The sequence below is a fragment of the Carassius auratus genome, chromosome 15 (assembly GCF_003368295.1).
Source record: "Carassius auratus strain Wakin chromosome 15, ASM336829v1, whole genome shotgun sequence".
Taxonomy (NCBI): Eukaryota; Metazoa; Chordata; class Actinopteri; order Cypriniformes; family Cyprinidae; genus Carassius; species Carassius auratus.
Genome location: NC_039257.1, coordinates 1334542 through 1357041, shown reverse-complemented (window position 1 = coordinate 1357041; position 22500 = coordinate 1334542). Strand labels below are relative to the sequence as shown.

General features: G+C 43.0%; 4 protein-coding genes across 9 annotated transcripts in view; 2 read left to right on the top strand and 2 right to left on the bottom strand.

The window, feature by feature from the left end:
• Positions 1 to 2047, bottom strand: part of sidt2 (SID1 transmembrane family, member 2) — an 11009-nt gene extending 8962 nt beyond the window's left edge. For 2 of the 3 annotated variants that reach the window (XM_026281555.1, XM_026281556.1), the window contains exons 1-3: positions 1841 to 2047; positions 598 to 805; positions 345 to 466 (exon numbers count right to left, since the gene is read on the bottom strand). In XM_026281555.1, the coding sequence (XP_026137340.1) occupies positions 345 to 466; positions 598 to 780 (305 nt within the window). In that variant the 5' untranslated portion in view covers positions 781 to 805; positions 1841 to 2047. The remainder of the gene's footprint in view (positions 1 to 344; positions 467 to 597; positions 806 to 1840) is intronic. The other variant, XM_026281557.1, reaches the window with a different exon arrangement.
• LOC113114651 (leucine-rich repeat and fibronectin type III domain-containing protein 1-like) overlaps positions 1 to 22500 on the top strand; it is a 680315-nt gene that overhangs the window by 117495 nt on the left and 540320 nt on the right. The gene's annotated exons all lie outside the window — the stretch shown is intronic.
• On the bottom strand, positions 4031 to 6062 carry LOC113114676 (platelet-activating factor acetylhydrolase IB subunit beta). The gene is made up of 6 exons (XM_026281592.1): positions 5912 to 6062; positions 5170 to 5236; positions 4965 to 5054; positions 4784 to 4900; positions 4593 to 4715; positions 4031 to 4512 (listed from the first exon to the last, which is right to left on the bottom strand). Exons 2-6 carry the CDS (start codon positions 5233 to 5235, stop codon positions 4249 to 4251), a joined length of 660 nt encoding a protein of 219 aa, XP_026137377.1. The 5' UTR covers position 5236; positions 5912 to 6062; the 3' UTR covers positions 4031 to 4248.
• Positions 6752 to 22500, top strand: part of sik3 (SIK family kinase 3) — a 34351-nt gene continuing 18602 nt past the window's right edge. Inside the window, exons 1-9 of one of the 3 annotated variants that reach the window (XM_026281549.1) lie at positions 6752 to 6990; positions 16894 to 17010; positions 17102 to 17165; positions 17249 to 17410; positions 18622 to 18746; positions 19491 to 19614; positions 21906 to 22024; positions 22160 to 22270; positions 22376 to 22500. The exon at positions 22376 to 22500 is cut by the window's right edge and continues 7 nt beyond it. In XM_026281549.1, coding sequence (XP_026137334.1) covers positions 6796 to 6990; positions 16894 to 17010; positions 17102 to 17165; positions 17249 to 17410; positions 18622 to 18746; positions 19491 to 19614; positions 21906 to 22024; positions 22160 to 22270; positions 22376 to 22500 — 1142 coding nt within the window. In that variant the 5' untranslated portion in view covers positions 6752 to 6795. The remainder of the gene's footprint in view (positions 6991 to 16893; positions 17011 to 17101; positions 17166 to 17248; positions 17411 to 18621; positions 18747 to 19490; positions 19615 to 21905; positions 22025 to 22159; positions 22271 to 22375) is intronic. The other 2 variants (XM_026281547.1, XM_026281548.1) reach the window with 2 other exon arrangements.

The window sequence follows — 22500 nt, the reverse complement described above, 5'->3', positions numbered from 1 at the left end:
GAACTGAAAGATCAAAGTTCTCACATGACTGAACAAATCATCATATCTGTGTCCAAAATTAACTAACACACCTGACTCGAGCAACCGTTCAGATTCATATGGTTATCATCTAGCGAACTGTATAAAACAATATATTCTGAATATTGATGGCTCCTTGACTCATTTGTGACTTGCTTTGGATATGTTTTAATTTCTAATTTAATTCAACACTGGTCTATGTTTTAAATTTGCCATAATCAATAAAAATACTCATAGCTCATATTTAGATTTGTGGCTGTTGAAGTCAAACACACACTTGAGCATCTCTCACTCGCTGTGATCAGGTTATTATGGGATGTACTCACAGGCCTCGGAGGATGAGGGGGACCTGGAAGGAAAGAACGGCCTGTTTCTGCCGGACCACGAACAGAACCGGACTCGGAGCGCTCTCGGACAGCAGCTCTACGGACACACGCACACCCTCCGTCTGACACACACACACAGAGAGAGAGAGAGAGAGACACACACACAGAGAGAGAGAGAGAGTGTGAGTGAGAGTGCTTCAGATGGTGGGTCAGAGGTCAGAGGTCAGAGGTCAGTGCTGTGATGCGCTCATGCCTTGTTTCTGGAGACGGTGTGGTTGTAGGAGTAGATGGTCTGGTTGTCGCTGGTGACCGTGTCGTAATACGTCATGTCGAACTGAGCATCTCTCTGGATGACCACGTTACCACCGCAGACCGCCAGCATCAGGACCAGCAGAACTGGACAGAACCAGATGGAACCGCAGCAGAACCCCAGCATCCTGGAACCGTCATCAGCCTGAGAACTGAAGCAGAACCCCAGCGGAGCGAGTGTGAAGAGAAACACGATCAGAGCATACCATATTTTCCGGACTATAAGTCGCACTTTTTTTCATAGTTTGGCTGGTCCTGAGACTTATAGTCAGGTGCGACTTATTTATCAAAATTAACTTGACATGAACCAAGAGAAAACATTACCGTCTCCAGTCTCCGGTCTACACTGAAGACAGAGCGCCCTCTCGCGGCTGGAGACGGTAATGTTTTCTCTTGGTTCTTGGTTCTAAATAAATGCGACTTATATATGTTTTTTTCCTCGTCATGACGTATTTTTGGACTGATGCGACTTATACTCAGATGTGACTAATAGTCCGAAAAATACGGTACTTAACATACTTCATCTGAACACACACACACACACACACACACACACACCCCTGGCCAATACTTGCAATACTTCATCTGAACACACACACACACAAATACACACACACACACACCCCTGGCCAATACTTGCAATACTTCATCTGAACACACACACACACACACACACACACACACACACACACACACACACACTGAACACACACCCAGAGCAGTGGGCATCTATGCTGCGGTGCTCGGGGAGCAGTTGGGGTTCAGTTCTTGCTCAAGGGCTCCTCAGTCGTGGTATTGCCGGCCGAGACTCGAACCCACAACCCTAGGGTTAGGAGTCGAACTCTCTTACCACTAGACTACAACTTCCCAAAAACAAGAGCACACGCACACACACACACACACACACACACACACTCTCTCTCTCTCACACAAACACACACACACACTCACATAAACACACACACTCTCTCTCTCACACAAACAAATGCATAATGCACACTCTCTCTCTCACAAACACACACACACACACTCTCACATAAACACACACACACTCTCTCTCACACACACACACACACACACTCTCTCTCTCACAAACACACACACACACACACACACACACACACACACTCTCTCTCTCTCTCTCTCTCTCTCTCTCACACACACACACTCTGGTTCTGTAGACTCACCGTGTCTCGCGTTAAGCTCGTTTATCTGCCGTTAATGCGCGTGATCCGGAACAGACGCATAATAACAAACAGCAGCGCTCGCTAGAACACACCGTCCGCCGTTAAACGGATGGAAACGTGATCCGGTTCGTCCGTGTAGGTTCCGGTCCGCTCGCTCTCCAGCTGTTGTGTTGTTGACACTAGGGCTGGGAATCGATTCCAAAAAGAAACGAGTCCTCGATTCCGAGGCGTTGGGAATCGGTTCCATCAAGAGGAACCGACTCCTCTTTCTGAGTCTTTTTCAGTTCAACGAAGCTTACGAAGAAGTCTCTCAGACGGAAGCCTACATCTGACAACGGCTGCACACATTTACATTTATGAAAATAAACAGAGAGAAAACGAGTCTGTACTGATCAAATTAATTTTAGGATGTAGCCTTCCGTTTCAGATGCACAATTCACCAAAGCAAATTGTTAATATTGTGCAAAGTATACAAAATAAACTTCACCATTCAGCGAAACTGCACATTTAATTTAGACACGCCATGTCTTATTTAAATCGTGCAATAAACGCATGTCCCTGCAGAGCTGACACTGCTAAAGCTGACAAAATTAAAATTTTTGTATCGTCACTTTTTTTTCTTTTTTTTACAAACAAGCTTCATATTAGAAGAAGGATACATTATACGACCTATCCTACAGTCATGATGGTGAGATCAGGTTCCTTCTATCTAAAAAAACAAGAATTGGAAACGAATCGAAAACAACAGTAAGGAATCGATTCAGGACCAGGAATCATAGCCAGGAATTGGAATTGGAATCGATTCCAAAAATTGTTGAATCGGACGGGACGCCGCTTCGAGTGACGTCATCGCGCACGCGTCACGTGAACAGCATTTACTGATTTACACAAAGAACGCCATACACAGAGCTCATAATTCAACATTTATTCAACAAACAACATTTTAAGTTTAGTTAAATAGGATACACAGTTACACAGCTGAACAGCCAATCGCAGCACAGGTTGACACGTGACAGGACGCTGTGACGTCGTTTGTTTACTGCTGAGCTGAAACGGACTCATTTATTTACGTGTTTACACTAAATCCATCGATAAAAGCAGTGATTTCGTGTGAATACGACACTAACCGCCAATACAGTTCTCACATTTTGATAAAATGATTCAAACCCCTTCCCCATTTTCAATTCAATAGGGGAAAAATTGAAGAGTAAAATAAAAGAAAACAGAAGAGTGCCATTTAACTGCAGATGGTTGACCCCAGACAGTAGAACTCATGTAATATTGCTCACTTTCTAGTTAGGTAATTTGAGGGATTTACAATATTATTATTATTAATTTGTCTCAGAATTATTCATATTTGTGTAAATTTTTATGTAAAATGAGAACACTATGAAATGAAATGTCATGATGTTCTCACTATAACCACCAGATGGCAGCAGAGGATCATTTACCATTTCCACTTGGTAACAGCTCTTTTCACGTTTTGCTTTTGGATTTATATTTAGACTTTATAAAATCACTATTATAACTTTTTTTTTTTTTTTTGCCAAAGTTCAACATTGTTTTGTACCGAAGTATGAAGTCGCAAGTTTTCTATATGAATCACACAAATAACCTATTTTAAACTGAAAACACTTAAAGCACTGTTTTTTTATGATGATACACAGGGTTATTATTTGATTAATGTTTCCATCAAGGGGTGAGACCCAGCGACCGATCTGAAGTATCCAGATAGAAATGTGTTACTCGTTCTCAATGAGAAAGTGCCCAAGCAACATTGCTGGAAAAAAAGTCCATGTGTATCATCAGCCTTAGGCAACAACGTCAAATATTGACTTCATGACTTACAATGAAAAAAATAAATAAATAATAGATTGCTATTTTCTGTTAGTTCACTTGTGCATTGCTGTATTTTAATACATTGTTTTTCTTTCCGTTTGTCTCTTCTGTTCTGCGCCCGGAGCGTTTCTCTCCTCTGTTCATTGTGTTCATGTGACAGTAATGTGTTAAAGGATGAGCGGTTTAATGTAAATGTAAATACAAAAACTTGAAAATATTTACATGCATATATTTATGTTCATATAAATTTACATTTATTTAATATATAAATATATATAAACATATTTTTCTTAAATGTATACATGCATGCGTGTAGTCATATATACATAATAAATATACACAGCACACAGATTTAGCAAACAGAAACTTTTATTATGATAGAGAGTTTTTGACAGACAATGATATGTATTCGTTTACATACGGTAAGAACATTTGGAGGAAGAGAACATAGTTCTGTGTTAGTGCTTTGGCAACATTACGTGTAAACACTCATGATCAGACTGAGAGGAGAAGACTGTGTGTGTGTGTGTGTGTGTGTGTGTGTGTGTGTGCGGTGCGCTGACAGAAGATTAGAGAGCAGCTGTGGTTTCCTCCAGTGTCTGCAGCAGAAGGTCGTAGAGAGGTTTGCTGAGGGTTTGATACCCAGCCGCCGTCAGATGCAGGAAGTCAAACATGTCATGTTTTGAGATGCTTCCGTCTGATTGGACGAACTCGGCGCTGACGTCCAGAAACTGAACCGGACCGAGCTGCGGAACCGAAGAGCGCAATAACTCATTCACCGCCGCATTCTTCTCTCGCAACGGGTTCTGATGCTCTCCACGAGGAAGAAGACCCTGAGAACAACACACAGAGAGAGTGTGTGTGTGTGAGAGAGAGAGAGAGTGTGAGTGTGTCTGTGTGTGAGTGTGTGTACCAGCACGATGATCTTGGCTCGAGGGAGCTGTGAGATGAGGATCTGTGTGATGGCCATCACTCCTCCTGACACCTGCTCCGCTGTGTGCTGGTGATTATTGGTGCCGACCCACAGAACCACCACCTGGGGGCGACACACACACTTTACAGTCTGCTGCTCGTGATGTCACTTCCTGTGCTTTGCGCTCGCACCTTCGGCTGGATGTTCTGCAGCTCTCCGTTCTGGATCCTCCAGAGAACGTTGCAGGTCGTGTCTCCGGCCAGACCGAAGTTAAGCGCATGCAGCGGAGAGAAGAGATCCTTCCAGACCTGAGAGAGCAGAAGTCATCTTCATCATCATCATCACACAGATTAATAGAGAGACTTGTTTTACCTCGTGTTGCTGCATCAGCTGAACCATGGAGTCTCCGATAAACAGCACTTCTGGTTCTGCGTCCTTACACTCCTGCACAAAGCGCTCATGCTGACACACACACACACACACACACACACACACACACACAAACCTGAGGATCAGGTGCAAAAACTGAGTTCTGATGAAGCTAATGTGTGTTGCAGGTGTTCAGCTGCAGGTTTACCTGTGAGATCCAGCGCGCATCACCCTGGACATCCTGCACCGGGAGCGGCTGAGCGGCAGGGTTCATCCTACACACACACACACACACACTTGTGTATAAAGCTTTGTGGAGTCCTAATGTCCCCACAAAGATAGTAAAATAAAGCAATTAGGCCCAAGTTCCCCACAAAGTAGTATATTTTTGTTTATAAAGCAGATAGTTCCAGTCCTTGATTGGCTGAGACGCGTTCGAAGCTGTTGTAAATTACTCTACAAACACACACCTTTGTTTACTTCTGTGTACTTTACAACTTTTTTTGTTGCAACCACGCAAACTGATTCTGAGGAACTACATTGTTTGGTGGAAGAATACTGTTGTTAAGTGTAATATCATTACACTTTATTTGCTCTGTTTTATTCTGTGAAACCTTACTATGTATATGGAATAACCGTTGTATAAAAGCAATAATCCCCGTGAAGCTGTGTTTTACAGTGAACTCTGCTTCACATCGTACCTGACAACCTCAACTGTTATTAAATCAATGTAATCCACAGCTTCTTGGGGTTTTATTGCTTTAATTTGTGGTCCAGGGACACACAGAAGAATGTTTCTGACAGGTTTAGTTGTGGACACCTAATGTCCAGCGATTTCTTCATCTTGATTGCACAGATCCTATTTAAACTGAACTGAGCTGAATGATGACATCACTGAATTCAATGATGATAACTCCTGCGATCACTAGAGAAGAATATTTCTGACTCACTCCTGTGTGCTGAAGCGCTCCTCCACAGATCTCTGTCAGTGTTTGTGTGTCTGACTGCTGTTTTGTGTTTAATTCACAGCTAGGCTCACTTCCGCGTTAAGCCGGAACCGCCGTCTGCTGTTGCTGACGCCCCGCCTCTTCCGCTTACGTCAGCACACAACACTGATCACGAGAGGGAGAGAGAGAGAGAGAGAGAGAGAGAGAGAGAGAGAGACAGCAGCAGTGTATGTGCGTGTGTTACACAAATCCTGTAGATGCTTCGCGAATTAATCAATATAAAGCATCAGACACTGAATCAGCTTAAATTCATACTGAAATGATGATCGGTCACTCATATGGCTTCTTTAACGTCATAATATCTATCTATCTATCTATCTATCTATCTATCTATCTATCTATCTATCTATCTATCTATCTATCTATCTATCTGTGCATGTTTATTTGTACTGTACAATAAAAGCTATAAAACAGCTATCATGAGGGAGAGATGCGCATGCTCGGAGTCTAAGGCTCGTTCACGAGGAAGTGCGCATTCACGCTTCTCTCATTCCTGTCTCCGAGCGCGTTTCCGGTTGGGGGGGGGGGTTACGAGGGGGAACTTCTTGTTGTCATGACAACAGTTTCTCCGGCGAACACAGCAGCGGAGGATCTGAAGAATACAATAAACAGACACGCGCGGAGCGCGCTCACGCCCCGTCGCCAGGCGACCGATACACGTGCTCGCGCGTGCAATGAAGTCATCGTGACGCTATAGGTTGCCACGGAGACAGCCCTGAGAGCGCGCTGCGCAAAGGGGCGGTGCTCGCGTCCTGACGCACGGCGGGGGCGTGTCCCGAGAGCGCGCCGCGCGTCCCCGCTTGTTGTTCCCGCAGAGAGGGCAGAAGATGGCGGCCGTGTCGAGCGGGGCTGCTGCCGCCGCCGGGATTCCGCTCCCGCACCGCGAGCGAGCGCTCCCCAACGCGCCGCGCGTCAGCCGCCCGCCCCCCGCGCGCGTCGGATACTACGAGATGGAGCGGACCATCGGGAAGGGCAACTTCGCCGTAGTCAAACTCGCCACGCACATGATCACCAGAGCCAAGGTGAGCGACGCTAGCGACGCTGCGTCAGACGCGCCGCGATCTCTCACTCTCATACATACATACACACACACACTAACATATACACACACATCGCTGCGGCCTGCGCTCGCTCCTCGTTCGAGCGCGTGCGCGCGCGCCTCTGTGAAAATTGTGTATGGTTGCGCGCGCGCGCGTGTGTTGCGTTGCTTATGGATTGTATACGCGTGTAGATTGTGTGTGTGTGTATAAATGTGGGTTGGTTAACTATAATCCATGTAGCATTATTGCAGCAGTGATGCTGCTGTGGGAGGAGAGAGATAGAGAGGGATAGATAGACAAAAAGAGGGATATTAAGATTAACAAGAAGAGAAATGTCCCTAACAGAGAGGAATAGACAGATGAATGTATAGACCTGGAGAGATGGATATATATTTGTATCAGAGAGGAACAGACAAATGTGTCGACGGCGGTATAGACAGATACATGTGTAGGCATGGAGGGATAGACAGATATGTATCGACAGAGGAACGGACATAAATGTATAAAACAGTGTTTCCCAAACCTGTCCTGGAGGACCCCAGGGGTCTCCCCAATCAGACACACCCAGTCTCTACAGTCAGGTGGATAGGGGGTCAGGTTTGGGAAGCACTGGTATAGACAGACAGGGGTAGACAGATTAATGTGTAAGGGGGTTCCGCAACGGAGGAACCTTTCATAATTCCTAGAACTATTGGCAGAAGTACCCATTTTTTTATGTGTATTCGCATCGCAGGAACTAGGAACGGTTTTAGTTCTAGGAACTGTTTCGGGGAACTAAATTAGCTCCTACTTCAGTGTAGGGTCTAAAACAGTTCTATGGGACAGACCAGTGACGTAAGTGTACGCTGATCGGGCAAACGCATACGAAACACTGGCTAACCGGCATTTAAACAAAGCCATGTTCTTCTATCACAAAACCAAAAAACACACAGCAAGACCAGCTCAGATCATGGTGCTTGTTGTCATTCACCGGTGTTGATGTTTGTAAATGCCGTGAATAAAGATGCTGCTGTCGTCCGCTTTAAAATTCCTGCCTTGAATGCATCCAGGAAAACAGCCGTTTATCAATAGACAGGTCTAGACACATAAATGTATACACATAGGTTACGTTTACATGCACAATTTTTGGTTAAATCGGACTGAATTAATTCCGATTGATGAATCTGATTGTAGTGTTTACATGAACGCTAAATAAAGTGATTGGGTTGATGTGCAAGTTTTCACATTCGCACACTGCACAAATATAGAATTCATCACTGTTTGCACATAATAACCACTCTCCTACATGGTCTCTCTTTATTTTTAATAGCAGAATTAATATTAATCAGTTTACATATAAGCTGTGCTGCTCATATTTATTGTGCAAAAAATCCAGTGGATGAGTATCTTGAGTGTTCTGCTCCACTTCACAGTTGCTGAGTGAAAAGAGAGTTGTACACTTTATTCAAAAGGAGGAGTCTCTCATTCCACTTCATACATCATTACGTTATTTCTGCCTCGTTGCACATGCGCAGTCCTTTCAGTTTCGTGGTTCAATCCGAATGAGTGTTTACATACACTCTCAATCATATTAGAAGAGTAATAAACCACCCCCTTCCATCCCATCGCAAATTTCATTCCGATCGAGCTCGGTTGGACTGATTAACGGGACTACTAGGCTTTTCAGTCCGATTGAACGATTGATTACAAATGGATTATTTGGTTTGAATGTAAATGTAGCCATAGAGGTCTAGACAGATAAATTTATTGACAGAGAGGAATAGACAGATACATTTATTGACTGATTGGGATAGACGGATAAATGTATCAACAGAGGGATAGACAGATAAATGTATCGACAGAGTCGTCTAGACGGATAAATGTATCGACAGAGTGGGATAGACGGATAAATGTATCGACAGAGAGGGATAGACGGATAAATGTATCGACAGAGTGGTCTAGACGGATAAATGTATCGACAGAGTGGGATAGACGGATAAATGTATCGACAGAGTGGTCTAGACGGATAAATGTATCGACAGAGTGGGATAGACGGATAAATGTATCGACAGAGTGGGATAGACGGATAAATGTATCGACAGAGAGGGATAGACGGATAAATGTATCGACAGAATGGTCTAGACGGATAAATGTATCGACAGAGTGGGATAGACGGATAAGTGTATCGACAGAGTGGGATAGACGGATAAGTGTATCGACAGAGTGGTCTAGACGGATAAATGTATCGACAGAGAGGGATAGACGGATAAATGTATCGACAGAGGGATAGACGGATAAGTGTATCGACAGAGTGGTCTAGACGGATAAATGTATCGACAGAGTGGTCTAGACGGAAAAGTGTATCGACAGAGTGGTCTAGACGGAAAAGTGTATCGACAGAGTGGTGTAGACGGATAAATGTATCGACAGAGTGGTCTAGACGGATAAATGTATCGACAGAGTGGGATAGACGGATAAATGTATCGACAGAGAGGGATAGACGGATAAATGTATCGACAGAGTGGTCTAGACGGATAAATGTATCGACAGAGAGGGATAGACGGATAAATGTATCGACAGAGTGGTCTAGACGGAAAAGTGTATCGACAGAGTGGTCTAGACGGAAAAGTGTATCGACAGAGTGGTGTAGACGGATAAATGTATCGACAGAGTGGGATAGACGGATAAATGTATCGACAGAGAGGGATAGACGGATAAATGTATCGACAGAGAGGGATAGACGGATCAATGTATCGACAGAGTGGTCTAGACGGATAAATGTATCGACAGAGTGGTCTAGACGGAAAAGTGTATCGACAGAGTGGTCTAGACGGATAAATGTATCGACAGAGTGGTCTAGACGGATAAATGTATCGACAGAGTGGGATAGACGGATAAATGTATCGACAGAGAGGGATAGACGGATAAATGTATCGACAGAGTGGTCTAGACGGAAAAGTGTATCGACAGAGTGGTCTAGACGGAAAAGTGTATCGACAGAGTGGTGTAGACGGATAAATGTATCGACAGAGTGGTCTAGACGGATAAATGTATCGACAGAGTGGGATAGACGGATAAATGTATCGACAGAGAGGGATAGACGGATAAATGTATCGACAGAGTGGTCTAGACGGATAAATGTATCGACAGAGAGGGATAGACGGATAAATGTATCGACAGAGTGGTCTAGACGGAAAAGTGTATCGACAGAGTGGTCTAGACGGAAAAGTGTATCGACAGAGTGGTGTAGACGGATAAATGTATCGACAGAGTGGGATAGACGGATAAATGTATCGACAGAGAGGGATAGACGGATAAATGTATCGACAGAGAGGGATAGACGGATCAATGTATCGACAGAGTGGTCTAGACGGATAAATGTATCGACAGAGTGGTCTAGACGGAAAAGTGTATCGACAGAGAGGGATAGACGGATAAATGTATCGACAGAGAGGGATAGACGGATAAATGTATCGACAGAGAGGGATAGACGGATAAATGTATTGACACAAGGGATAGACGGATAAATGTATTGACACAAGGGATAGACAGATAAATGTATTGACAGTGATGGATAGATGGATAAATGTATCGACAGAGTGGTCTAGACGGATAAATGTATCGACAGAGTGGTCTAGACGGAAAAGTGTATCGACAGAGAGGGATAGACGGATAAATGTATCGACAGAGGGATAGACGGATAAGTGTATCGACAGAGTGGTCTAGACGGATAAATGTATCGACAGAGTGGTCTAGACGGATAAATGTATCGACAGAGAGGGATAGACGGATAAATGTATCGACAGAGTGGTCTAGACGGAAAAGTGTATCGACAGAGTGGTCTAGACGGATAAATGTATCGACAGAGTGGTCTAGACGGATAAATGTATCGACAGAGTGGTCTAGACGGATAAATGTATCGACAGAGTGGTCTAGACGGATAAATGTATCGACAGAGTGGTCTAGACGGATAAATGTATCGACAGAGAGGGATAGACGGAAAAGTGTATCGACAGAGTGGTCTAGACGGATAAGTGTATCGACAGAGTGGTCTAGACGGATAAATGTATCGACACAAGGGATAGATGGATAAATGTATCGACAGAGAGGGATAGACGGATAAATGTATCGACAGAGAGGGATAGACGGATATATTGAGTGAGATCGTTATACACGTCTCGTCAGTAAAGTGGTTCTGTGATCAGTAGTTAATCTCAATCACATGCTTTCAGATGAAGCAGCATTTACACAAATTTCACTGAGAAGCTACGTAAAAAAATTGCAGATGATATAATAGAACGATTATGGAATCTAAGAAAAATGAAATTAATGAAAGTTGTTTGCGTAGCTTCTCAGTGAACTCTGTGTAGTGAATCCTTCTGAGAGATGATGTGGCTTCTCACACAGAATAAGGCATGCTATATATTTCATAGTATTCTAAGCAGTGATAAAGGCATTCCATTATTAATTAATATTTTCATAATAAATATAATAAGAACTTTGGATCAATGAAAGCAGTTTAATCTTCTGTATATTCAGCTGGTGCAGTAGGGATTCCTGAGGTTCTTCTGCGAGGTGCCTTCAGATGGAGGTTTACTGAAAGACACGCACGACGATCAGCTTCTGTCTCATCGCGATTGTGATTTATCGTGCAGCCCTAACAGAGAGGGCTAGCCGTGTTAGGGTTTGTGTGTCTGATCAGTGATGATTCTCACTCCTGTGAAGATGTTTTGATGTGTTTATTATAATCTGGAGTGTTTAGTGCTGATCTTTGTTCGTGTGTGTGTTTGTACAGTGTAGGTGTCATGTGGGCAGCTGTGTGCTCCACTCATGCTGGATCTTCTGTGTGTGTTTGGGGTCAGATCTCTCGTTTACTGGAGTGATGTGAGTGTGTGTGTACGAGTGTGTGTGTGTCCTGGTTTGTCCCGGATCACTGCAGGTCAGGGTCAGGATTCCTCCAGGTTTAACTCATCTTAACGGCTCTGATCGGCCGGGGACAGAGCGGGACGTCAGCACAGGGCTTGTGTTCCTCATGAAGCTCAGTGTGAAACACACACACTCGAGCGACTGAGCCGATAACACAGCGTCACACACTGAATGCATGCGTGTGAATGTGAGAAACGCACTGGTTTGGGGTTGTTGTCCTCGGCTGATAACGCTGTGTGTTTGATTAGCCGTGTGTGGTTGTTAAATCTGCTGATGTCAGTGGACACACACTGGTTCAGAGTTAATATTGTGCGTAATATCTTCACATCATCTCAACAATAGCGTTATGTAATATCAGCCACACTGATCTCTAGATATCAGTGTCCTCTGAAAACCTGAGCGTGTTGAGTTCTGTGTGTGTGTGTGTGTGTGTGTGTGTGTGATGTTTCACTCCACAGCCGTTTCCCACAATGCACTGCAGCAGTAAATGTTCACTGCAGAAACAGTGGGATGCTAGTTTACAAGTGTCAAATATTATAGTTTTAAAATGTGGGCACACAGAGCCGAAACCTCATCTAGAACATTGGTCTCTTAGTTCAGCCTACGTGTTTATTTATCTTGTAAACAAAAATTTTCAAATGTAAATAATTAGTAAATCTTTTGTAGATAATTTTCAGTGCAGCACTTAGCACATGAATGGGTTTATGAATGATTTACACACATTTGACTCACTGTATACACACACACCTCATAATTCACAGTTCATACACAAAATTCAAACCTGAATATGAAATGTGAATCATGATTAAAAACTTCAGGGATCGCTTTTCATATTGCATTATCATATCACATTTTGAGTAACAGATTGTGGATCGTTTTTTTGGCCTTTTATTATTTCCCAGACAAAATGCTTCACATTCCTTTGTGTAATTGAAATGTCAAATGATAAAACTAACCTGAAATTTTAAAACAAATCCCAAATGAAATAAATACATAATACAAATAAATCTCTTCATATTAACAGACTAATGCTTTGGATATGTTTTTTATTTTTTCATTTTAAATCATAAGCAACCACTGCATTGTAATCCAAACAAAGATGCTAAATACGTTATTTAGATTGATATATGTTGTATAACTTGTATAATAAATTATAGATTGTGTAATGTCAAAGTTTGAAGTAAGAACAGAATGGTCTGATTGGATCTTTGTGAATGAGACGCAGTTGTCTCTCTCTGACAGCAGGGGGCGCTTCTGGAGCAGCAGGTGTTTATAGGCTGCTGCCCCTTTAAGACTGAATGAACAGATCCAGTATAATGATGCACGGGAGATTTCTTTCTCCACTGTTTACGTTCACTTTAGACACAACCGACTGTGTTTATGAAATTTCTTGCTGAGACAGTTATTTTGAGATCATTTTGTTTATGTGTTCATTTAGAAGCAAGAATACGCGAAAGAGGAATCAATGCTGTGTACGCAAATTGTCTGAAAAGAATGAGCTGGGAATGAGTGCGCGCAGCTGTGAATGTACGCAAATGTTTTAAAACGCTTGATGTTCAAATCAACAAGACTTAGAAACAAGTGCAAACGATCAACTACGATCCTTTTTACTCCTACAAGTGAGTGAACAACGTGAATCAAGGAAGGAAATTTATACCTAAATTATAGATATAATTCGGTGTGATTACAGTATAGTACTGTGTGTGTGTGTGTGTGTGTTCAGCAGTGACGTGTGTGTGCTCAGATGCTCAGCTGTGTAAGCCAATTAACATGCTGAGACCTGAATCTCTCTCTCTCTCTCTCTCTCTCTCTCTCTCTCTCTCTCTCTCTCTCTCTCTCTCTCTCTCTCTCTGTGTCCGTGTCTTAATCCAGGCTGATGTCAGATAACAGGTGTTCTCTGTGTGTGTGTGTGTGTGTGTGTGTGTGTGTGTGTGTGTGTGATGGTCAGTTATAGTACTTTCTTGAACATGACCAGCTTATTTTTCCTCTCAAATGAAATGAAAAACAATATAAATATGTTTTTTGGCATTGTTGGAATAATGACAGTTAAGCACTTTCTCCTCTAATATTTCATTAGTGTAATGCAAATCAAATCTCATTCTGATTACTGTAATGCATCATGAAGATCTGAGTTCGTGTGATTCTCGTGATTAATAACGCTGATCATCATTAAGGAGTAATTATTCAGTGACAGTGCAGTGAACACACTGTGTTCAAGTCTCTTCTGCTCAACAAGAATGCATTTATATGATCCAAAGTACAGTAAAAACTGTTTAATATTATTACAGTGTAAAAAGTAATTTTCTGTGTGAATCTGTGTTAAAGTGTAATGTATTTCTGTGATGCTCCGCTGTATTTTCAGCATCATTCCTCCAGTCTTCAGTGTCACATGATCTTCAGAAATCAGAATAATATGATGATTTACTGCTCAAGAAACATTTCTGATTATTATCAATGTTGAACACATAATATTTTTGTGGAAACTGTGATTTATTTAATTTTTCATGATTCACAGATCAATATTTAAGTTCAAAAGAACATCATTTATTTAAAGCAGAAATCTGTAACATTATAAATGATCAGGTTAATGCATGCTTGACGAATTAAAGTATTCATTTCTTTAAAAAACCTACTGAACACACATGTGAACAGTAGAGTAACATGATGTATAATATTTCACAATTAAAATATATATAATGTAAAAAATAACTTCTAACTACTATAGTGCATTAATAAAAATAAAAGAGACAGTCATGAAGTTTGGGGTTAAATGTGCTGAACTGTCATGACATAAATAAAGCGCTGAGAGTTTGATGCTGAGATGAGTGTGTGCTGCTCTCTGAGATGAGAGTTTCTGCTGATACCGTCTCGTGTGAGAGTGTGTGTGTGTGTGTGTGTGTTTTGATGATATTCTGAGGTGTTGAGTGTGTCACACTGACGTCAGAGCGAAGCGTCTGCGGTGCAAACATGCAGCGGTGCACACCAGTGTGTGTGTGTGTGATTCTCTCTGCTGGCTTCTTCTGTGTGCAGGAAACAGGCGCTTACTCAGCACAACACACACACACACACACACCAATAATCCCTGTGTGCTGCATGCTGAATCATGTTCCTGTGCTTCCTTTCTCTGTCCCGTCCACTCGGATAGTGAGTGTGTGTGAGCGTGTGTGTGTGTGTGTGTGTGTGTGTGTTTGTGAGAGTGTGTAAGTGTGTGTGTGTGTGTGTAAGGCTCGCGAGCTGCTCTTTTGTAGTAACGCATGGTTTTGAATGTGATGTGAGAGACTGATCTGTCAGTAACTCTGCAGTGATAAATACTTCTGAAACATTTATTAATCTAATTTCAACATTTACAAGTACAGTATTTAAAATTCAAATTAGATATGAGATAAAAATGTAAAGTTGTATTATTATTAACATTACAAAAGATTGGGAAATGCTGTAACAAAAATATTGCTCGTTGTTAGTTTGTGCATTAATGATCTCATTGTGAAGTGTTTCCGATCACTCCATCAATGGTTTGTTTGACCGTATTTCAGTATCCTTTCCTTTTTCTTACAGTCGAATGCTTATCCTTTCAAAATACACTTCATTTGATGTTATGTGTGAATGCGGGTGGACGACACATGCTCTTAAAAGTGTCATCCTTGTCCAGAGACTGATAACAAAATATTTTTTAACTCTTTTGAAACGAAGCTGAGCTGTCTCATACCCTCTCGTTCACAAGCACTTCATTATGAGCATCTGTTGTTGTTGCAATTTCAACTTTTTTGATGTTGTTCTTGTTCTGTAGTTTAATTTTCTACTGTGAAACAAGGCCCAGGATAGTGTTGCCACCTTGTGGATAATCTGATTACTGCAGAATTACTTCAGTGCACATGTGCGACTTGCACGTACAAAGAACGCAATGTTACAAAAATCGGGTGGAACCAGTACTTTTCTGATGACGACATTGGCTTCACGTGCACTGTACGCTGTTCCTCAAGTACGCATAAAATGTGAAGAATACTTCGAGCTTTGGGGATTAATACAATAACAACGTGCTACAAAACAGAAAAAAAATGTGTGTTTTTGAAAGATTTTGTACGACAACAAAGAATTGTCGAAATATCCCTGTTTACACGGATCTGCGTGAATTTTTTTTTTTAGGCTTTTGTGAAGAGAGACTGCTTTGAAATCTGTTTTAAAAAGAACATCAGTGTTTAAATTAATGTCCAAAATCCTTAAAAAGTTTTCCATTTTTAATTGAAAACTGTGCTGTGTAAACATACCTTCAGTTTGATTCTGTGAAAACTTTGCGTGATGATTATAAAATAATTGTTTTTTGAAGAAAACCTTATATGTTCACAATAATTGTGTACAGTGTGTTTTATATATGATGTAATTGTCTGTTGAAGTGTGATTGTGTATAATGCAGTGGATAAATAAACGACATTCATACTGTTAAATGACACTCTCTAACACACACACACACTATTAGATGGTTTTTGTGTGTCTGTGATGTTTGTGTTGCTGCTGCTGGTTTCCTCATTTTGGACCCATTTGCATGAGCAAGAACTTGCTGTTCTCCACTGCTGCGATCAGTGTGTGTGTGTGTGTGTGTGTGTGTGTGTGTGTCCAGATGTTTTCAGGACGCACAGGGTCAGCTGGAGTCTGATTGCATCACTGTAGCTGGATCGGATCCAGTGATATTAATAGAAGCACATGCTTAAAATACACACACACACACACACACATACTCGGTGTGCGTCAGTGTTACTGGAACAGTCGCTGCTGTCTGCTTCTTCTCCATCTGATTAGACATAAAACACAATCCACCCATCTGATTTCACACACTCATATCTGCACATCTGTTGAATTTAACATGAATTCATTCATATATGCTTTTTGATCATAATGTTGATTGGTAGCTGTAAACAGCCTATTTATGCTAATGAAGTACATTAGCGTTACGTTATGCTGATATTTTTGTGATCTGTCTCTCAGGTTGCGATAAAGATCGTGGATAAGACTCAGCTGGACGATGAGAATCTGAAGAAGATCTTCCGGGAGGTTCAGATCATGAAGATGCTCCGACATCCTCACATCATCCGTCTGTACCAGGTCCCGCCCCCTCCCTCACGCTCGCAGCTGATTGGTCTGTGGTTGGTGTTCGGTTGAGTGTGATTGGCTGAGTCTGTGTGTGTGTGTGCAGGTGATGGAGACGGAGCGGCTGATCTATCTGGTGACCGAGTACGCCAGCGGAGGAGAGATCTTCGGTGAGACAGGACTTCAGAAGAATCAGTTCACCAGAACAGTGTTGAACGTCTCTGAGGTGTTTCTCCTCCTGTGTGTGTCTCAGATCACCTCGTGGCTCACGGACGGATGGCGGAGAAAGACGCGCGGCGGAAGTTCAAGCAGATCGTAGCGGCGGTTTATTTCTGTCACTGCAGGAACATCGTCCACAGAGACCTGAAGGCAGAAAACCTGCTGCTGGACCACAATCTCAACATCAAGATCGCAGGTGTGTGTGTATGTAAAATAATTTGTGTGTGTGTGTGTGTCTTTTTGTGTTACTCACTCACTCTCGTACACACAGACTCACTCACACTCACTCTCGCACACCTGCAGACTTACTCTTGCACACTTACAGACTCTCGTACACTCACTCTCGCACACTCACACGGACTCACACTCATAGACTCACTCACAGACTCACTCTTGTACACAGACTAACACTTGCACACTTAGACTCACTCTCACACTTACAGACTCACTCTCGCACAGTTACAGACTCACTCTTATACACAGACTCACTCTCGCACACTCACACAGACTCACATACACAGACTCACTCTCGTACACAGACTCACACTCGTACACAGACTCACACTCGCACACTTAGATTCACACTCGCACACTTAGATTCACACTCGCACACTTAGATTCACACTCGCACACTAAGACTCACTCTCGCACACTCACACAGACTCACTCTCGCACACTCACACAGACTCACTCTCATACACACCATCTCACTCACAGACTCACTCACACTCACAGACTCACTCTCGTACAGACTCACACTCGCACACTTAGACTCACTCTCGCAGACACAGACTCACTCTCGCACACTCACAGACTCACTCTCATACACACCATCTCACTCACAGACTCACTCTCACACTTGCAGACTCACTCTCGCACACTCACAGACTCACACTCATACACAGACTCACTCACAGACTCACTCTCGTACACAGATTCACACTCGCACACTTAGACTCACTCTCGCACATACAGACTTACTCTCGCACACTCACTCTCGCACATTCACATTCACATACACTCACACTCATACACACAGACTCACTCATAAACTCACTCTCGCACACTTACAGACTCTCTCGTACACACAGACTCAAAGACTTGCTCTCACACACTTGCAGACTCACTCTCAAACACACACACACACACACAGGTACACACAGACTCACTCACAAGCTCACTCTCGCACACTTACTCGTACAGACAGACTCACTATGATACGTATGTGTGTGTGTGTGTGTGTGTGTGTGTGTGTGTGTGTGTGTGTGTGTGTGTGTGTGTGTGTGTGTGTGTGTGTGTGTGAGTGAGAGAGTGTGAGTGAGAGAGTGTGAGTAGAAGTGAGTAAGAGTGTGTGTGTGTCGCTGTTTATGTAGTGTGTTGAACCTGGCCGTCTCTCTGTCTCCTCAGATTTCGGCTTCAGTAATCTGTTTTCTCGAGGACAGCTGCTGAAGACGTGGTGTGGCAGTCCTCCGTACGCCGCACCCGAACTCTTCGAGGGGAAAGAGTACGATGGACCTAAAGTGGACATATGGGTAACATTGTTTCCCACAGACTTTCACTAATTGTGGCGGCATATATCTGCAAATTAATTCTCTGCCATCAGGAGGCTGTTGGAGTGGTAGAGATTGAGGTTTCCCTGGTAGCCGCTGTACACAAAGAAGTGCTCTGCTCACAAACACTGCTTTATCAGACATTACATGCAAGATGAGATGAAAATGACATTCAAAACTTTCTGAAGACAGACGGTTTCCTTCAGAAATACAGTGATATAAAAACACCCACACCGGGTTTTCGATTAAAAAATGTGCAGTGCGGTTTATTCAATGGAGTCATAGCCTTTTGGAAAATATATTTGTGGCAGTCAGTTTTGATATTGTGGCGGGCACCACAGGATCACTGGTGGAAACAGAGTGCTGATAACACATACTAGAGCTGAGCTGACAGTGTGACTTATTTTGAATAAATTATATTGTAGTATTCAAATATACACATTATTTAAATGCACATTTCACATAGACATTACATGTGTTAATGCTTAAGCATCATGGACAATGGTGAGGGACCCGCCTACTCACCTGTCAGTAAATGCAGCTCTAAATTCAGTTTTATTCCAGCTGTCGTGTGCAGATTTTGAGATACAGCAGAAGCACACATGCAGTGAACCTCTTCAGTGTGCTGCGGGACACAGATCATGTGATCAGCTCCAGTACTGAGCATGAGTGTGTGTGGAAAAACTCTATCTATCTATCTCACTCTCTCTCTCTCTCTCTCTGTAGAGTTTGGGTGTGGTGTTGTATGTTCTGGTCTGTGGCGCCTTACCGTTTGATGGAAGCACTTTACAGAACCTCCGTGCTCGAGTCCTCAGTGGAAAGTTCCGGATCCCGTTTTTCATGTCCACAGGTACAAACATTCACGCTTACTCTCGCATGCTCACAAATCTCACAATCAAACACACACTCTTGCACACTCACATAAGCACTATTCGGACGGGACTAGTTTTCTAAACTACGTTTTGAGTTTCGATTCTTACCACCTAACGTCTGTGATTTTCATGTACCAATTCGGACGGGACTAGTATCTCCGTGTTTATTACAGAGGTGGGAGGTTCAGATTTGTGCATCTGGGCGTCACAGAGATCACGCGCTCTGTATGTGTGCATTGCATTCATTCAGAATGATTGCCTTAGTATTATTATACAATAAATACTAAATGGCTAGTATAGCAAAACCATGTTAATGTGTGGTTCCTTTAGTGTAACTTGTTTTCCTTTTTTATTATTAAATGTAATTAAAATATTATGTAACTGAGTACATAAATGAACGTGAGTAATCTTACCTGATGCTGATATTACAATAGCCGGTATTAACAGTTTGCGCGATGTTGCTATTGATTTTATTATTTTTATTATTTTTTTATTATTATTTATTTGCCGCTAAGCAAATATATCAAACATCCGCGCGGTAAGAGCATCTACGGTAATTCACGTTGGCCAAAACACACAAGGAAACGCGTTGTGAAATAAAATATCACCGGCAATCACAGACATTCGCATTCGGATGGGATTAGTTTTCTCAGAGGATCACTGAGTTTGCTGAAAAACGGTAGGTAATTTGCTCTGGAATTATCACAGAGGTTGTGTGAGAAAAACACAGACGTGGCAGATTCGGACGGGATTAAAATCACCAAGTACGTCTGTGAAACGCAGATTTCTCTAACCACCCCCTGTAAAGCTAGTCCCGTCCGAATAGGGCTATAGACTCACTTTCGCACACTCACACAGACTAACTCTCGTGCACACACACTCACACAGACTAACTCTCGTGCACACAGACTCACACACTCACACAGACTCACTCTCGTGCACACTCACACACTCACACAGACTAACTCTCGTGCACACAGACTCACACAGACTAACTCTCGTGCACACTCACACAGACTCACTCTCGTGCACACACACTCACACAGACTAACTCTCGTGCACACAGACTCACACACTCACACACTCACAGACTCACTCTCGTGCACACTCACACACTCACACAGACTAACTTTCGTGCACACTCACACAGACTAACTCTCGTGCACACAGACTCACACACTCACACAGACTCCCTCTCGTGCACACTCACACAGACTCACACACACAGTCTCAATCTCTTACACACTCACATGGACTTGTGCACACACACACGCACACAGACTCACTCTCGTACACTCAAACAGACTCACTCACACAGACTCCCTCTCGTGCACACTCACACAGACTCAATCTCTTACACACTCACACAGACTTGTGCACACACACACACAGAGTCACTCTCGTGCACTCAAACAGACTCACTCTCATACACACGGACTCACTCTTGTAAACACTCACACAGAATCACACACAGACTCACTCTCATACACACTCACACGGACTCACTCTCGTGCACACAGACTCATTCTCGTACACTCTCACACAGATTCACTCTTGCACACAGACTCACTCTCATACACATTCACACAGACTCCCTCTCGTGCACACAGACTTACTCTCGTAAACACTCACACGGACTAACTCTCTTGCACACAGACTCACTCTCATATACATTCACACAGACTCACTCTCGTGCACACAGACTTACTCTCGTAAACACTCACACAGCCTCACTCGTAAACTCACTCTCGTTCACACTCACACGGACTCATTCTCTTGCACACAAGACTCACTGTCGTGCATAAAGACTCACACTCACACGGACTCACTTTAGTGCACACAGCCTCACTCGTAAACTCACTCTCATGTACACTCACATAGACTCACTCTCGTTTACAGACTCACTCTTGTGTAAAGACTCACTCATGCACACTCACATAGACTCACTCTTGTGCACACATACTAAAACACTCACACAGACTCACTCTCATGCACACTCACACGGACTCACTCTCGAGCACAGACTCACACTCACACAACTCACTCTTGTGCACGGACTCACTTTCATACACACTCACATAGACTCATTCTCGCACAGATTTACTCTTTAACAATCACTTTCACATACTCAGATGCATACTTTTAAAAAAAACACAAACACACACAGACTTGCATAATCACAATCTCTCTCTCACACACACACACACAAACACAGATACTTGCCTTGCTGAGCCACAACACATGACTGATGTGTGTTTGTGTGTTTCAGACTGTGAGTATCTGATCAGACACATGTTGGTTCTGGAGCCCAGTCGACGGCTTTCAATGGAGCAGATCTGTAAGAACAAGTGGATGAGACAAGGAGACCCCGACCCTGAGTTTGACAGAGTCAGTCACACACACAAGCACAAAAACACTCAATACACACACGTGATGCTTGCAGTTCAGCTGTTCTTAGGCCTGAAGCAGTATTTCAGTTAACGATGTGTAGAAATGTTGCTGATTTGCCTGTGTCTCTATCAGCTGATAGCAGAATGTGAGCAGGTGAAGGTGGAGAGAGAAACAGAGTTAATTAACGAGCAGATTCTGATGGCCATGTCAGAGATGGGCTTCGACCGTGAGCGGACCTTACAGGTGACACACGCACACACACACGCTCACACACCCACACACACCCATCGCTCCTTCATTCAGATCAGCTCTTCTGGAACATTCATGTGGTTGTGTTTCTCCTTTCAGTCCCTGCACACGGATGCATACGATCACTACAGCGCCACCTACAGCCTGCTGTCTGACAAACTCAAGCGGCACAAGAACCTGTGTGTTGCTCCGCCCACTCCACGCCCCCTTTACACGCTCAACAC

Excerpts from the sequence above, each read along its gene's own strand:
- LOC113114676 (XM_026281592.1), bottom strand. The coding sequence starts at position 5,235 with ATGAACCCTGCCGCTCAGCCGCTCCCGGTGCAGGATGTCCAGGGTGAT. Across the intron at positions 5,055-5,169 it reads ATGCGCGCTGGATCTCACAG|CATGAGCGCTTTGTGCAGGA; the intron begins GTAAACCTGCAG and ends TGTGTGTGTCAG. Across the intron at positions 4,901-4,964 it reads AGCTGATGCAGCAACACGAG|GTCTGGAAGGATCTCTTCTC; the intron begins GTAAAACAAGTC and ends CTGCTCTCTCAG.